Source organism: Staurois parvus, unplaced genomic scaffold (genome assembly GCF_062004578.1).
Source record: "Staurois parvus isolate SC_StPar_1 unplaced genomic scaffold, SC_StPar_1.0 ptg000090l, whole genome shotgun sequence".
NCBI lineage: Eukaryota > Metazoa > Chordata > Amphibia > Anura > Ranidae > Staurois > Staurois parvus.
The window spans coordinates 26,678,947-26,696,795 of NW_028317886.1; the positions used below are offsets into that span (position 1 = coordinate 26,678,947).

Below are 17,849 nucleotides of genomic sequence, written 5' to 3' on the forward strand. Positions count from 1 at the left end.
TGTGTGGTGGTGTGCTTAAAAAACAAAACCGTTCAAGTACGTTTTTGTCAGCATCAAGGGGAATTGCCAGCCAATTCAAAATGAACACATTGTATTAATGTAACATATAGTGTAAAATATCCAACTGAACAGATTACAAAGATTATTGCATTCATTCCTAACACATACTTGTTGGCACAACAAGCATGCACTTTAACAGAATTGTGGCAGCCGTATCGCCTCCTGAATGCCTTACAGCCTCTGCTCTACTACCCTCTGATAAGCAGTCTACCATGCGCTGCATTTGAGAGGGGCAAGAGTGTGCTGTACAAGTGAATGAGGCCACTTGTATCCATTAAAACTCTTCTTCAGTTTACTAGGGTACTTGTATGGCACTGTAGATGCAATGAGATCTGCAATATCAAAGCCAGTAAGGTTTACATCATTGCTGAGTGACCATCTCTGGGAATGCCATAACAAAAAAAAAAATAAAAAAAAAAAGGTGGGCAAAAACACACACAAGCAAATATTTATGAACAAATTAGATATGTATTAAATGAATATTACAAAATTGTGTCGTAGGTATTATTCCAAAGAAAATACAAAAACGGTCTTTTAATTTACATCTTATGTTTCAACAAAGGGAGAAAAAACACATTAACAATACCATTTAACGAAGCCTAATTTTATTACTTCAAATGGTAATGGTAAAAAATGTCCAGCACAGCTGTTTTATTTAAAAAAGGAGAACTACCTACAATAAAGTACTATGTTCCTAGCTCAAACAGATGAACCTGATGTCTTTGAATGACATAATAGCTGATCAGTGTACAGTACATCTTATGAAGACCCGTAAAGAAAGAACTACTTCTGGAATTTATTGATTACAAAACACACACTTCAAAGCTTAAGCTTTTTCTTTCTTCCCCTGCCATCAGGAGCGCCCTCCAATTTCCGCTTCTGTGCCTGTAAAATAAAATTAGATATGCAAGTGTCAGGTTTCTGGGATAGATTTAAAAAAAACTTCAATAAATCCTAAAAGCATGGTGATACAAGAAATGCATACCATTTCTTAAATATTCTATATTAGGATCATCATTTCCAGAACTATGAAATATTTGCAGTTAATGCTCTTCATTTTCTCCTAGAGACAATTCAAACTTTCCTCTACTCTACACCTAATCCCAACGTAAACTGAAGCCCCAGTTCAGGAAAAAAAAAAAAAAGTTGTCATCAACACCTTATATTTCTGCAGTGGGTGTTTACAATAAATGTACAGCTTAGGGTGATTGCATCTACAACCATACGTGTCTCAATAAAATCTCAGTCATAATTTTACAACATTCTTCACAAGGCATGGAAATGCCTATTATCTTGTGCTCCAAATGCCACATGCTACCTATTCCAGGGGGAACAAGTCAAGAAATGCTTCACTACACTAGTGTCGCCCACCCCCTCTATTTCTCAGCTAAACATGTGCAGTTTTGTCACAATCACAGATGTCGTCTTTTCTAAAAGCATTTTGAAATGCTGCTTAGATGCCAGTGACATGCCAAGTTTTTGTCTTTTTAGGCAGCATTGATTATGGGCAAGTAACATCAAACTTAGATATGAAAGTTTCCAAAAGAATGGTCACTGTCAAAGAATAGCCATGTTTTTAAAAGACTTGTACTACCTAAAATACATGCCTATTCATAAAGGCATAACAAGAATAATACAAGACAAATATGAGAATACATGGATTTTATTTACAAGGATATTAGTTTAAAGTCTTACCGAAGAAGGCTTTGGTCCACGTTTCTTTTTCTCTGCTTTCTCTTTCTCTTCTAACTCTAAGTTCTCCCGTTCAATCAATGTGATTAAAGTATTACATCTTCTTTGCAGTTCCTAAGGAGAAAAAGGAGCAACCCGGTTAAGATGAAATGCAACTTTTGTGCTAAAATCATACTTACAATCACAACTATTAAGGAAAAAGATTGTTATGAAAATATGGCTGCTATTTCTAAAAAGTGACACATTGCCTACCATTGCAGTTCTTGATTTCAGAAACCAGTCGAATCTAAATTGTGGAGAGTTACGAATACACTGCCTGAGTTCATCGTATACATTTTCTTTATCAAAACCAAGTTTGTGTAGCATGCATATTAAAAATCGGTCTTCCTCTTCTGTGTAGTTCTTTCCTTTATTTGTGCCATATGATATCCTTAGCTGATGAAAAGGTGCTTTGTAGCGACCAATCTAGAAATTTAAAAAGAAAGAAAAAAACCCAAACATTTGTAGTGTTGCGGAATACTTAAATCAGAACAGCATTAGTGCAAGAAAAATAAAACGCAAAAGCAGATATTCCTTCACATTAATTACCTTCGTATCCAGAGCTTTCTTGATACTTATTCTCCTCTGTATGCGGGCTTCTCCTCTTTCTATTTGAGCCATTATTTTTTCAATATCCTGAAGTTCGTTACATCTTTCCCAAAAGACAGCTAAGTAAATGAAAAAAAAAAAAAAGTTTAATGCATGATGCACACATTAGCAAAAAAATTATATACATCTAGATCTATGTATCTATAATAGAAGGTTGCCCCATCGTTTGATGGAAATGAAAATTCTCAACCTAGAGGACTGAATTCAAAGACACCCCTCAAAAATCAAAGTGAAAAAATGACGCAGCAGGCTAGTCCATTTTGCTGAAATTTCATTGCAGCAACTCAAAATGGTACTCAGTAGTTTGTATGGCCCCCCACGTATGCATGCCTGACAACATCGGGGCATGCTCCTAATGAAACGACAGATGGTGTTCAGTGGAATTTCCTCCCAGATTTGGACCAGGGCATCACTGAGCTCCTGGACAGTCTAGGGCACAACCTGCAGCATCACATAGACCGAAAAATGATATCCCAGAGATTTGGATTTAGGTAAGGAGAGCGTGGGGGTCATTCAATGGTATCAGTTCCTTCATCCTCCAGGAACTGCCTGCATACTACTCTCACCACATGAGGCTGGGCATTGTTGTGCACCCAGGACCCACTGCACCAGCGTAGGGTCTGATAATGGGCCCAAGGATTTCATCCTGATACCTAAAGGCAGTCAGGGTGCCATTGTCTAGCCTGTAGAGGTCTGTGCATCCCTCTATGGATATGCCTCCCCAGACCATCACTGACCCATCACCAAAACGATCATGATGAACGATGTTACAGGCAGCATAACGTTCTTCATGGCTTCTCCAGACCCTTTCAGGTCTGTCACATGTGCTCAGGGAGAAACTGCTATCATCTGTGAAAAGCACAGGGCGTGCCAGTGGCAGACTAGCCAATTCTGGTGTTCAATGGCAAATGTCAATCAAGCTCTATGGTACTGGGCACAGGGCCCACTTAAGGACATCGGGCCCTCAGGCCACCCTCATGAAGTCTGTTTCTGATTATTTGGTCAGAGACATTCACACCAGTGGCCTGCGGAAGGTCATTTTGTAGGGTTCATCACCCCGTGTTTCACTCCGCCCTGGCACTTATCCCCATGATTAAGCTCTGGGGGCGGAGTGAAACGTGTTGAGGGCATGGCCTGGCTGGAGCCCAAGCTGAGGCTGTAATACACCACCTCACAGGGTTTTGCAGTGATGTGCTACTTTTAGGACTTCCTTTCCATACTGGATGTTTTTTGCTGGGATGAGCCCTATCCTTGTCGGCACTCCTAGAGGTTTGCCATTCAAGAGGACCTGGTGGAGCCTTGAGTGGCACCTATCAACACAGTAGGGAACAAGCCCAGCTTCTTCAAGTCTGGAGATGGCAACCACCTCTGACAGGTTAACAGCTGTACTAAAGTTCACTTTAAGGTGTGAAATGTACAATAAATTGTGAATTTCATTTTGTGAAGTGTCCCAAAGTTTTCTCATGCATGTTTGTATTGTTCTACTTTATCTCTAAATAATGTAAACAAGCCTAGAAGCAGATAATAGGAAAAAAAAAAATAACATTCAATGCGCATAAAAGCATACTATGCTGTATCCAAGCTACAAAACTTCTGATCAGGGCTTAATAAATCAAAGCACCTGCAGTGCAAATCGACCAACAGGTTGAATACCAATTCTCTGTTCTAAAAAAGGTCTATTAAAGATTACCTCCTCACAAGAGGATGCATTTGTAAAAAAGACAAGGATACATTTGTACAAGATGGGACACTTGCCTGAATACTCCATTACATCATCTGGAGTTTTGCCTTCAACTTCACGAGCAATATTTTCAATGTCATCTCGTCCCCATTTTTCATTAGCTTTGATAAACTGGTTAAAGTCTCTTTTGTTCCAATTGGTAAAGCCCTGTTAGAGAAATGCAGAGCATGCAATTAGCATGAGTAGTGCATAAAATCCAAATGTAAGAAAGTTTGGTCTCGTACTTTGACATAAAACTTTATTCAGCCAAACCTGTGTCAGCAATTTTTCCTTTTCTTCAAGCTCCTCATCATTAAGTGGCTCTGCTTCATCAATCTTTAACTGTTCCTCCTTTTGTGCCTGGGCTGCATTAGGTAAATCAGGATTGCGTGGGACCTAGGGATGTAAAGTACAGGATTTGGCAACACAGTCGATCAAATCAAAGCAGCTATAATAAGTCACAAACGTTTAAATCCATACCTTGTAACCAATTGTTTTTCTATAGTACAGAATTTCCTTTTCCAATAACTCAAACAATCTTGGAGGAAAGAACTGAAAATCCTGAACATTTGGCTGTTTTGGTGGGCGAGGAGCCTAATAAAAAACAAGTTTAAAATAAATATTCTCTCTTGCTTTCTATACTGCCTCTTCTCAAATGAACAGCCATAAAACTCACTTACTTTTGGTATTTTTGGTTCACTAACACGAAGTGCTTCCCTAAAGTATGCATCCACAGCATAATTGGCTTTTCTTTCACGTTTCGGCGGTTCAATCCACTCTGTAAATGCCATCTGTAATGAAATATAGATTAAATAAAATGTAACCAAGTACTATTCATCTGATGAATGCAAATAAACACACTAAAATGGAAATTTACACAAGCATTTATTATACTTATATTTATTAATCCTTTAGCTAGAAAAATAAATCAGAAAGCAATGTTGCATATTTGGTTAAAGTGGTTGTAAATCTTTACATATACCCAGTGAATTGACTGTCCGTTGATACACAGGGATGAAACAAATCATCCTACATAAGTTGTACATAGATATCGGCAGTCCTCTCTCTACATCTGTTCAAAGTTCTGATTCTATAAAGCTTGTCAGAGTTCAGGAAAAAGGGGGCAGAGAGCTGAAATTACACACTGTAGAGCTCAGGAGGCAGAGCTCTGAGAGCTAATTAGAGAACCCCCTCCACAGCTCACATGAAAAGAGCTGGGGCTGTCAGTCTACTGGAAGTCCCTCCCGTCACCATTCTTCTCTTGGTGTCAGGAAAACTTGTTGAAAATGATGCTTGCTGATAGAGGAACAAAGTAGCAGACAGAAATGACACAGTGATTGTAAACTCTGTTTATTAATTTTACCTACAGGTAAGCTTATAATAAAGTTGCTGTTCAGTCTCAGTACTCTGGGTGCTATGCTGTCATCTTCTCATGTTACATCATCAGGAGGCCAGTTTTCTCCTCCGGGTTGAGAAAAGCCCGATGACGCAAGGTAGGGCATGCTTGGTGTGGCAGCCATTTTCTAGGAAATGTGCGGTGTAGAGTTTAAGACACATGTGCAGTGAGGCTGAAGTTCTCAAAAGGGGAAGGGGGAGTTGTTGGGAGATTTACAGCAAGTAGTAAGAGGATGAAATCCTGCTTTAAGCATTTATTCATTTTAGCACTATATCTATCCACCCTAGCCTACAAGCAATTACATAATTTGACATATATGATTACAAAATGATTTGATAAGATAAATGTTACCTTTTGCTTCTCTCTGTAATCTTCACCTTCAAAGTTGTATACACTGGACTCTGTATCCATAGTGAAGTTTCTCAATGAACTCTCACCCATATTTGAGAGCTTTTCTTTTAGTTCTGCAGTCTTGATGGAAAACAGAATTAAGGAGACTTAATAATCTGTGCTCTACATCATACATTGACTGAGAAAACACTAAGGCGCATAGTGGGTACATGCTAGTCCTTAAATGTAAACATACTGTAGCTTAAATTGTTTATCATAATACTAAAATGCTGATCAATCTAATATCCCAGAACCATGCAAATTATTAAATCCAAAATCCTAATGAGTTAACAGCATTCCCCAATAGTGAATCGACAGTAAATAATGAAGACAGCACTCACCACAAAATTATATATAATACACACAGTGTGTGTGTGTATGAGATATATATAACATTTTTAGAAATAACACACACATACAGGTTAGACAAAAAAAATGGAAACCCTACAGGATTTGCAGGTGTGAAAGTGCAGATAAGTTTCGTGACACACTTTTTCTTCTACTGTGTGATGAGACCCTTAGCTAACAGGTAGATTTCTGCTTCTAGGCCTAATATAGATGGTGAAACATGGTCAAGTTAGTTATGAAAGATAGAAGATGGTTAAATAGAGTATGTTCTCAATATACATGTGATGGTGCTGACCAATCAAAAGCCCTCTAGCCCAACCTATTACTGCTGCAAGGAGAAGAAAAAAAAAGTGACTAGGATTTTAAATCCCCGCTGCTTTTCTCACCTACTGCTGAGAATATGGAGCAACTGCCTTCCATGGTATACATCCCCACATAACCACTCTCCGCTCAGCCTGGGATCCATGCAGGGAAAGTTTCCCGCATCGCTCCTGTGTGAACTAGGGATATGACAAGCCTGGGTTCACACAGGAGAAGTGGGTAAACCGAATGCGATTTGGACAGGAATCGCATGTTAATCTTTGCAGTGTAATTTGTGTCCATACATTTTGTGTTGACGCAGATCGCACCACATCGGTATGCATACTCGCCAATTGAAAACTGGTATCAGGGCATCTCTGGTCTACACCTACATCATCACGCTAACGTTGCCAATCTGTCAAGTAGTAATTAATGGCACCACATGCCTTTTATTATAGCTGCCATATCCCGATGCTTTTAGAGGTTTAACTCATAAAACTCAAGTTCATCTACGGTATATGGTTTGAATATCTGAGAAATTGTAAACTTGGAGTGTTATGACTTACCTATCATAAATCATATCTTCCAGTGAGTTTTATTCTCATAGGTGGACGGTACCAAGAGCAAAAAGCATAACAAAAACACATTTTTATGCTACAGCTGGTGTGATACTACAGCTGTCCCATGTCATCTAAGACTTAGAGCTGAGTGATCAAATGACTACTGATCACTCAATTCTTAGTCTTTTGTTAGTCACTGCTCTCTACACTGCTCCTTCAGTGGTCACTGGAGAAGCTGGCTCCTGACCAATATGATCCTTCCAAAGCCTGGAACGGCTCTGATGCCAGCTGACAGCAAGCAATAGCCTGATATAAGACAACTCTGGGTCACAGGAGTGCAAAAGTAAAAGCACTACTGTGCTCCACAAGAGAAGTATGGGGAAAAAAAACTCTGGCCAGACTTCTCTTAAATGCTGCCTGTGTGTTATTCAAGTTTGGCCATTAAGATTCCTCACCAGATTAGATTCACATCCAGAACATCAAAACTCAAGTCCTTTACCTTCTTTTCACCTCTTTCCAAGATAGCGTTAATATCTTCCTCAGTGATTTCACTATCCTTTGATGCAAACACATGCGTGGCACCATGTCGAATCATCTGAAGCATTTCATCCTTTCCAATTTTATTTAAATTTTGGTCCACTAATCTGCCTGTGATATATTGAAAGGAAATACAATCAGAAGTGATTGGGGTTAGCCCTCTTAGTTTAGAATTGAATAAAGTGGAGGAAAAGGTAAAAATGAATCACTTTAGTAGGTTAAGTGTTGGGGGGGGGGAGCAATTAAGATTAAGGACTAGCTCACACTAGATGCAGTTCTATGCACTTTTTTTCTGCATCAAAAATGCATGCACAGTGTTTTCCATGTATTTCAATGGCCCTGGTTCACACTAATGCAGTCAGTTCTAGTCAGTTTCCAGTGCAGAAAAAAAAAACGTAGAACATGCTGCATTTTTCAGCACGGAACCATACTGGAACATGGCAAACTGCATCAAAACTGCATTGGAACTGCGTGTGGTGTGAACTGTAAGTAAAAACGTATAAGGAGTGCATTTTTGTAGTGTGAACTGGCCCTAACGGGCTCATGTGAGGTTTAAGTGCCTGAATGAAGGGTACATAGGAGTTAGTAAACCTTAAAATCCACACATTCTAGATACTGCCAGCCTCATGCACCAGAACTGGATTCCTGGTGTCAAGAAAAAATGTACTTGAGTGTAGGGTACATATTAGTATACCATAATGTTGCTAGAGTATTCACACAAATTCCATCTTTTACAGCCCAATGGCATTTGAATACAACTGAATTGCAGCATACCACAACACATTACCGTGGTTTAAAATGGGGCATACACCGTGTTAGGTGCATTAGGCAGCCCAATAAAATGAATGGGTTGCCCTAACTAAATGGGCATTACCATTATGTTCATGTTAATTGCACCACAGATGTAAGCAGGCCCTTATCAGTATACTCTTGCTAGTTTCATTATTTTGCACTTGCTTTTTTGCATTGTTTTTTGGGCAATTTTTTCCTACTCTCTACATTTCTCTCATCAAACAAATGTAAAAAGAATGCTGAAGCCACTTACATCTAAGTGGCCAGCCTAATGCATGAATGTTAATCGCTCCTGCACCACCCTATAGCAGAAATACTGCTACAGGGCGGCAATGGTGTACAAAATCATATACACACACATATTTTATATATATATATATATATATACACATATATATATACATACACACACATACCTACACGATTTTACAGTTCCAGGTAAGTAATAATAGCATACAGTGGAAAACTTAGTGATGACATACAGTTTGGTCCATATATATTTGGACATAGGCACAATTTGTTTCTTTCAGGTATTTACCAAAAAATACTGAAGCTATAGTTATATAATGCATATGGGATGAAAGTGCACACGCTCAGGTTTAATTTGAGGGTATGTACATTCAAATTGGAGGAATGGTAGCCACCCCCCCTTTTTAAAGGGACCAAAAGTAATTGGACAGTTGAATCGAAAGGTTTGTCATGGCCAGGTGTGGGCTACTCCTTCGTTAAATCTTCATCAATTAAGCAGGTAAAAGGTCTGGAGTTGATTCTAAGTGTGGTATTTGCATTTGGAATCTATTGCTATGAACCTACATCATGTGTTCAAAGGAATTGCTCATGCAAGTGAAACAGGCCATTGTAAGGATTCAAAAAGTAAACAAATCCATCAGAGAGATAGCAGCAACATTAGGAGTGGAAAAATCAACAGTTTGGTACATTCTGAGGAAAGAACGCACTGGTGATCTCAGCAATATAAAAAGGCATGGAAGTCCATGGAAGACAGCAGTGGTGGATGATCGCAGGATCCTCTATATGGTAAAGGAAAAATCCATTCACAACATCCAGACAAGTAAAGGACACTCTCCAGGAGGTGGGCATATCATTGTCAAAGTCTACAATCAAGAGAAGACTTCATGAGAGCAAATACAGAGGGTTCACCACAAGGTGCAAACCATACATAAGCCTGAAGAATAGAAAAGCCAGATTAGACTTTGCCAAAACACATCTAAAAAAGCCAGACCAGTTCTGCAAAAGCATTCTTTGGACGGATGAAACTAAAATAAATCTGTACCAGAATGACAGGAAGAAAAGAAACGTGGAGAAGGCTTGGAAAAGCTCATGAACCAAAGCACACAAAATCATCTGTAAAACATGGTGGAGACAGCGTGATGGCATGGGCATGCATGGCTTCCAGTGGCACTGGATCATTAGTGTTTATTGATGATGTGACAAAAGACAGAAGCAGCTGGATGAATTCTGCAGTGTTTAGAGAGATACTGTCAGCGCAGATTCAGCCAAATTCAGCAAAGTTGATTGGACGATGCTTCATAGTATAGATGGACAATGATCCAAAACACACTGCAAAAGCAACCCAGGAGCTTTTGATGGAAAAGAAGTAGAATATTCTGCAATAGCCTAGTCAATCACCTGATCTCAACCCAACTGAGCATGCATTTCATATGCTGAAGGCAAAATTAAGGCAGAAAGACCCACAAAGAACAACTGAAGACAGCTGCAGTTAGAGCCTGGCAAAGCATCAGAGAGGAGGAAACCCAGTGTTTGGTAATGTCCATGGGTTCCAGACTTCAGGCAGTCATTGCCAGTAAAAAATTCTCCACAAAATATTAAAATGAACATTTTATTTATGATTATATTCAACTGTCCAATTACTTTTGGTCCCTTGAAAAAGGGGGGGATGGCTGCTCTTAAGAGCTTTCATTCCTAAACCCTTCCTCCAATTTGGATGTACATACCCTCAAATTAAACCTGAGAGTGTGCACTTTCAGCCCATGACCATTATATAACTATAGCTGGAATATGTTTTGGTAAATACCTGAAAAAACTTAAAATTGTGCCTGTGTCCAAATATATATGGACCTAACTGTATGTACAATTTATGTAGGAGGATTGGTTTTATCCCTGTATATCACCGGACAGTCACTTCACTGGGTATATGTAAGGGTTTAGAACCACTAACAAAATATGCAAGATTGCTTTCTGATTTATTTGGCTAAAGGATCAAAAAATATAAGTAAGCATCCAAAATATGTAAGTGTCCAAGTATATATGGACCCAACTGTAAATCCAACAATACATATAACTGACCAATAAATGACATAAATAAGTAGTACTGATGTAAAAAAAATTCTATAGATGAGAAGAAAACAAATATTAAATAGAATAAATAACACCCCTGTGGGCAGAAAAAATGAATAAATCACTACTCAAGACCATAAAATACAGTAGACTAATGGTAAGTGAGATCTAAAAACTCACAAACCATGAGAAAGTGCCAATTAATAAACACTAATGAAACTATTTAAATCAAATTCAATACTGTGTCCTAAAGGAGCCATGGTTTGCATATTAAAGATCCACCTCAATTCCACCTGACTTAAGGTGTGAATCTGGTTACTCCCTCTCCAAACTTCCCAATCCCCCAAAACATTAAATAGGGATCTTTGTTATGATGGGTGACAAAATGTTTAGACACACTGTTTCGGATAGCCTTTTTTTAATATTTTGCATATGCTCCCTTAATCTCTTACAAAGCATATTCATTAGAAGCGTGTATGACCCTTTATGGGTCAGAGTTGGAGGTGAGCACGCATGCTAGCTGGTGGAGGAGCATAAGCAGTGGTCACTGGTGGATGCACAGTGTATTGAAGATTGTATTATGCACTAATTGGGACTTTACATTATACGATTTCACTCAATTATTTTGTCACTACTAGTTACTTTGCTGTTAGTTTAAATAATCCACTGTGTTGCTGAATTTTATTACATCAATACTACCTATTTATGTCATTTATCTTATTTCTAGTCGCATCTTGTGAGATTGTTATTTTGCGTAGCATAGTATCATGTTTTCATTTCATTTTAGTTTTTTACCTTATGTTGTTATCACGTATCGAGTTCAGTGCTCTGTGGTGTGTTTATTTTCTATTTATTTTTAGTCGCATTTTGTGAGGTTATTTTGAGTAGCGCAGTATCATGTTTTAATATCATTTTATTTACACTGGTTGGATCACGGTTGGGTGCTTGCTGCAACTCTTGCGCATTAGGGGGTAGTGGCAGCACAGGAGGATCTATATATTTTAGTTGTGTATAAAACTCAGATCTCTACCCTATCAGCTTCTGTATACTGCTTTGTATGGCTCTGCATAGCAGAGCCATACAAAGCAGTGCACTTACAGTGTAAAGCATACACACGGCACAGTGAAACAGCACACAGTTAACCTTTGATCGCTACACATGAGAACCCCTTCCTGCTCAGTGCCATTAGTACAGTGTCAGTGCTTTTTATTAGCACTGATTACTGTATTGGTGTGATTGGGGATTGTCAGTGACACCAAGTCAGTTCCCCGAGTGTCAGAATGCCCACTGCAGTCCTGTTATAAGTCGCTGATCGCAGCCATTACGAGTAAAAAAAAAAATTCCAGTATGTATACCGCCATTTGTAAACGCTATAACTTTCACGTAAACCAATTAATTTACACGTATTGGGATTTTTTTTTTTTTTTTAGCAAAGACAGGTAGCAGAATACATTTTGGCCTAAATTTATGAAGACGTTTGTTTTAAATTTTTTTACTGGACAGGTTTAATAGCAAAAAGTAAAAAATATAGTTTTATTTTTTTTTCAAAAATTGTCGGTCTTTTTTTGTTTATAGCGCAAAAAATAAAAACACACAGGTGATCAAATACCACCGAAAACGAGCTCTATTTGTGGGGGAAAAAGGACGTAAATTTCATTTGGTTGCAGCATTGCCTGACCGCGCAATTGTCAGTTAGAGTAACGCAGCACTGTATCGCAAAAAAATACCTGGTCAGAAAGAGGGGTAAATCCTCTGGAGTGCAAGTGGTTAAATCATATTAAGGCAGCAAAATAATTTAAATAAGCTGCCAACACACAACAAAACACAATATATATATATATATATATATATATATATATATATATATATATATATACATATACACATACATACATATACATATACACACACACCATCCACTTTAATTAGGTTCACTTGTTCAGTTGCTTGGTATCACAAATTGCTTATCAGCCATTCACATGGCACCAACTCAATGCATTTAGGCATCTAGACATGGTGAAGACGAATTTCAAACCAATCAGAATAGAGAAGAAAGGGGATTGAATTAACTTTGAATGTGGCATGGTTGTGGGTTCTAGACAGGCTGGTCTGAGTATTTTAAAAACTGCTAATCTCCTGGGATTTCCACGCACAACCATCTCTAGGGTTTACAGAGAATGGTCCGAAAAAGAGAAAATATCCAATGAGTAGCAGATGGGTGGATGAAAATGCCATGTTGATGTCTGAGGTCAGAGAAGAATGGGCAGACATGGTTCGAGATGATAGAAAGGCAACAGTAACTCAAATTATCACTCATTGCAACCAAGGTATGTAGAATACCATCTCTGAATGCACAACATATTGAACCTTGAAGCAGATGGTCTACAGCAGCAGAAGACTACATCGGGTGCCACTCCTGTCAGCGAAGAACAAGAAACAGCTACAATTCGCACAGGTTCACCACATTGGACAACTGAAAATTGGAAATACATTCTCTGGTCTGATGAGTCTCTATTTCCCTAGAGATGGTTGTGTGTGAAAATCACAGTAAATCAGCAGTTTTTGAAATACTCAGACCAGCCTGTCTGGCACCAACAACCATACCACGTTCAAAATCACTTAAATCCCCTTTCTTCTCCATTCTGATGCTCGGTTTTAAATTCATCAAGTTACCTTCACGTCTAGATGCCTAAATGCATTGAGTTGCTGCCATGTAATTGGCTGATTAGCAATTTGTGATACCAAGCAACTTAACAGGTGTACCTAATAAAGTGGTGTGTGTGCGCGCATGCGTGTCAGTCACTTATCTCCCCCCCCCCCCCCCCCCCAGAGAATAGGTGCAGGAGCTCAAACATGATTCTCCAGCACCCAAACACCTCCTCCCACCCCCCACTGTAGGCAACTCCACCTCTCACATGCAGGGAGATCATCAAACAGGGGCATCAGTGCATGTGCATACATATATATATATATATATATATATATATATATACACACACACACACATACATACACACACATTTGGGTAAGGACAATTCATTTTGATTATTTGTACAATCTAATGCACAAATCAGTCTTTTCACAAGTTATTAACACTCACAAAACAGACTTACCTTGCTGAATGACGATGGAATCCAAGCGTAGCTTCATTTCTGCTCTCTCCACAATACGTTCTTCAACTGTATTATCTGTGATATATCTGAAGACTCTGACAGTTTTTGTTTGTCCAATTCTGTGTGCCCTATCCTACAGGGACCAAAAAAAACAAAAAACAAAAACAAAACTTTTTTTATTTTAACATGTCAAGAGATAGTAGGAAATTGTCTTACCTGAAAAGGTTTTTATGTTTGAGTACAGTACAGACAAATGGCTTGCATTCATAGATCATGAAAAAAAAACAAAAAAAAAACAAATGCAATCTCCTGAGCTTAAATGGAAAATCCCTACCCCTAAGCTGCTAACACCCACCTTCAACCATAAAGTATAAATAATATATAATGGTGCAGCGCTAAATAAATACTAACATAAGTGACCAAAATCAGACTAAATATAATCAAATAAACAATCTTAAGTGAAAAAGTGTACCAATATTAAATAAGTGAGTGCACACACATAATCAATATATAAGAATAACCCCAATAACAGGGATCACATTAGGTGAATAACATAATAAGTGCATGTGTATACAAAAACACTCTGTGAAATTATATATATCCACTATAAAAAAAGTCCACACACTGTCCCAGTATTAAATATAAATTGGTGCTCCACAGCAATAACTCGCGTGTAAATAATCATAAATCCAGTGCCAACTCATGAATCCAAAACCATCTGAAGTGCCCCCTCACCTCCTAACAGTGACCACAAGGGCCAGCTCGCTTTAGGGCAGTGTTTCTCAACTCCAGTCCTCATGGACCCCCAACAGGTCATGTTTTCAGGATTTCCCTCAGATGAAACAGCTGTGGTAATTACTAAGGCAGTGAAACTGATCAAATCACCTGTACAAAATAATGGAAATCCTGAAAACATGACCTGTTGGGGGTCCATGAGGACTGGAGTTGGCCAGTGTCGCCTTTCTGCTCCGCCCTCACGTCTACTAGTGGAAGTCTGTTCGGGGTTGGACTTCCCGCCAATACTGACCAATGGTAGTCTCGGCACCATGTACTAAGGTCTGCAGTCCAAACAAACAACTGAAGGAGTGCACATGGCAAACTGACAACTTTGCTGCTATATTTGAGGCAGCAGTTTAGCGCTGTCAGCCTGAAACAGGAAGTGCTGTTACTGGCAGGATGTCCAGAGCCACCCAAAGGGGAGACCGTGGATTGTCAGCAACACCTAGCAGGGGGAGTAATATCTGGCCTGACCTGACCTTTAGGAGCTACCAGCGGATCCAGTAAAGAGTTCATCTTTAAATGCGCAGTTAAACTGTGCATCTGGTGAGTGCACAGCCTTATACTTCTTACTATCACCGCGTGGAAGAAGCACTTTTTGAAGGAGAGGGATTGTCACTAAGACTATTTTGCACTGCATGTTACTCTGCTTGTGACATAATGTTTGTGTTTTCATTAGTCACCTAATCACTATATATTTTGGATGTTTTTGCATAATTATAGTTGTGATACAGCGCCGCATCTTTTATATTTTATGTATTTACAAGGTTTTTTGGTATCCTTTTTTTGATGCTTGGCCTCTTTATTTCATTCATAGCACTCACAACTTTCCTTAAACCTCCCACTATAAGGCTGCCAGTTGCAAAGGCATGCAGTCAAGAAACTATGTTTTAAATGACACTTGACCCATAGATAGCATGGATGAAGGAATCTCCCCTGCCAGTTAGTGATAACTTCATCCATGCTATCTACGGGTCAAGTGTCGTTTAAAACATAGTTTCTTGACTGCATGCCTTTGCCACTGGCAGCCTTATAGTGGGAGGTGACTTCAATATGGTGATGGACCCTGCCCTCGACTCTTCGGCTGCATGATCCAGTGTGGGTGAACTAATAATACAAGGACCAGGGGATTGGAGTACTGAGGAGGAGAAAAGTCTGTGGGATATCCAGGAGGGTCCATCTGGTGGAGACGAGATTATTCCTGGGAAAGTGTGTCTTACCCTAAAGCGAGCTGGCCCTTGTGGTCACTGTTAGGAGGTGAGGGGGCACTTCAGATGGTTTTGGATTCACGAGTTGGCACTGGATTTATGATTATTTACACGCGAGTTATTGCTGTGGAGCACCAATTTATATTTAATACTGGGACAGTGTGTGGACTTTTTTTATAGTGGATATATATAATTTCACAGAGTGTTTTTGTATACACATGCACTTATTATGTTATTCACTTAATGTGATCCCTGTTATTGGGGTTATTCTTTTATATCGATTTTATATTGATTATGTGTGTGCAATCACTTATTTAATATTGGTACACTTTTTCACTTAAGATTGTTTATTTGATTATATTTAGTCTGATTTTGGTCACTTATGTTAGTATTTATTAAGCGCTGCACCATTATATATTGATTATTCATAGATCATGGTTTATATGTTGCAATGTTTACATGACTGGACACTATCAAAAAAAAAAAAAAAAAAAAAAAAAAATGCTACGGCCACCCCTACAGCATACCCATATAAACCTATCCACTCCTTCAGGCTTTTTTTTTTTCCAGCAAGCAATAAAGAGTAATTAAGACACGGGGAAGAGTTTACAGGATGGAGAGGTCCCAAAGGCAAAATGTTGCTTCTACAGAGCAACCTGCTGTGGAGAACATCCTGATTATGTAGTGTAGGTATCAGCTCATACACCCGTCAAGTGAAGAACTCCCTTATCTTCACTGAGCACTAAGCTGATGTCCAACAGAGCCAGGGGACATATTTACAGCAGGACTAATAGAAAAGCAGAGCTCTACTTCTCGGAGAAATAAAAATTAAGGAAAAAGAATTTGATCCTGAGAACATGTTTGCGAAAGAAACATTCTCATGACAGGGTCTATAGCAGGGGTCTCCAAACTTTCTAGACAAAGGGCCAGTTTACTGTTCTTCAGACTTTAGGGGGACCGAACTGTGACTTTAGAGTAGAAAAGGTCCCAATGTCAGTGGAGCAAAAACAATGCCCCATCTTTTGTGTCAGTGGGAGGAATTGTGCCACATTGTTGGTATCATTGAGAGGAATTGTGCCACATCAAAAGGTGTCATTGGGCCCCATTGTTGGTGTCATTGGGAGACATTGTGACACATCGTTGGCGGAGGAATTGTGCTCCATAATTGGTCATATAGAGGAATATCGTACCATCATGTGTGTCAGTAGGGGGAATTAGGTCTCATCATTGGTGTCAGTGGGCCCCATTGTTGGGGTAATTGGGAGAAATTGTGCCCCATCATTGGTGTCAGTGGGGGGAATTATGCCCCATTGTTGGGATCCATGGACCAGATAAAAGAAAGCAAAGGGCTGCATCTGGCCCTCGGGCCACAGTTTGGAGACCACTGGTCTATAGAGTGGTATAAAACTCTAAGCCAGGGGTGGGCAACTGTGACCCTCCAGCTGTTGGTGAACTACAAGTCCCATCATGCCTCTGCCTTTGGGAATCATGATTGTAACTGTCAGTTTTGCAATGCCTCATGGGACTTGTAGTTCTACAACAGCTGAAGGGCCACAGTTGCCCACCCCTGCTCTAAGCCAATCCTTCCCTAGAATATTGCCAAATCTCAGCCTTTTGCTTGCTCTATGTGGCCCTTGGGGAACTATTCCTCCCACTGACATCAAAAATAGGGCACTATTTATCCCACTGACATGAATGATGGGGCACCATTCCATCCTATAATATCGAAGATGGGGCATTATTTACTCCAACTTATGCCAGGACATTTTCTAATCTAACTGGCCACTCTCTAGCCCCCCTAAAGTCTGAAGGACAGTAAACTGGCCCTTTAAGACGTTTGGAGATCCCTGCTCTAAGAAATAGAGGGATCATTGCTATTAGATCCCTAGGAACCATCTGCATATCTCACCTTAAAGTGTTACTAAACCACAAAAGTAAAGTCAGTCTGTGTAAGCAGTAAAGCATGCTTATTCTACTTACTGTGGAACCTAA

General features: G+C 39.3%; 1 protein-coding gene across 1 annotated transcript in view; it reads right to left on the reverse strand.

The window, feature by feature from the left end:
* Positions 1-508: 508 nt before the first annotated feature.
* SMARCA5 (SNF2 related chromatin remodeling ATPase 5) overlaps positions 509-17,849 on the reverse strand; it is a 65,612-nt gene continuing 48,271 nt past the window's right edge. Inside the window, exons 14-24 of the mRNA XM_089670500.1 lie at positions 13,873-14,005; positions 7,614-7,762; positions 5,868-5,987; positions 4,801-4,911; positions 4,601-4,714; positions 4,394-4,516; positions 4,156-4,288; positions 2,341-2,459; positions 2,005-2,217; positions 1,756-1,866; positions 509-945 (exon numbers count right to left, since the gene is read on the reverse strand). Coding sequence (XP_089526626.1) covers positions 880-945; positions 1,756-1,866; positions 2,005-2,217; positions 2,341-2,459; positions 4,156-4,288; positions 4,394-4,516; positions 4,601-4,714; positions 4,801-4,911; positions 5,868-5,987; positions 7,614-7,762; positions 13,873-14,005 — 1,392 coding nt within the window. The 3' untranslated portion in view covers positions 509-879. The remainder of the gene's footprint in view (positions 946-1,755; positions 1,867-2,004; positions 2,218-2,340; positions 2,460-4,155; positions 4,289-4,393; positions 4,517-4,600; positions 4,715-4,800; positions 4,912-5,867; positions 5,988-7,613; positions 7,763-13,872; positions 14,006-17,849) is intronic.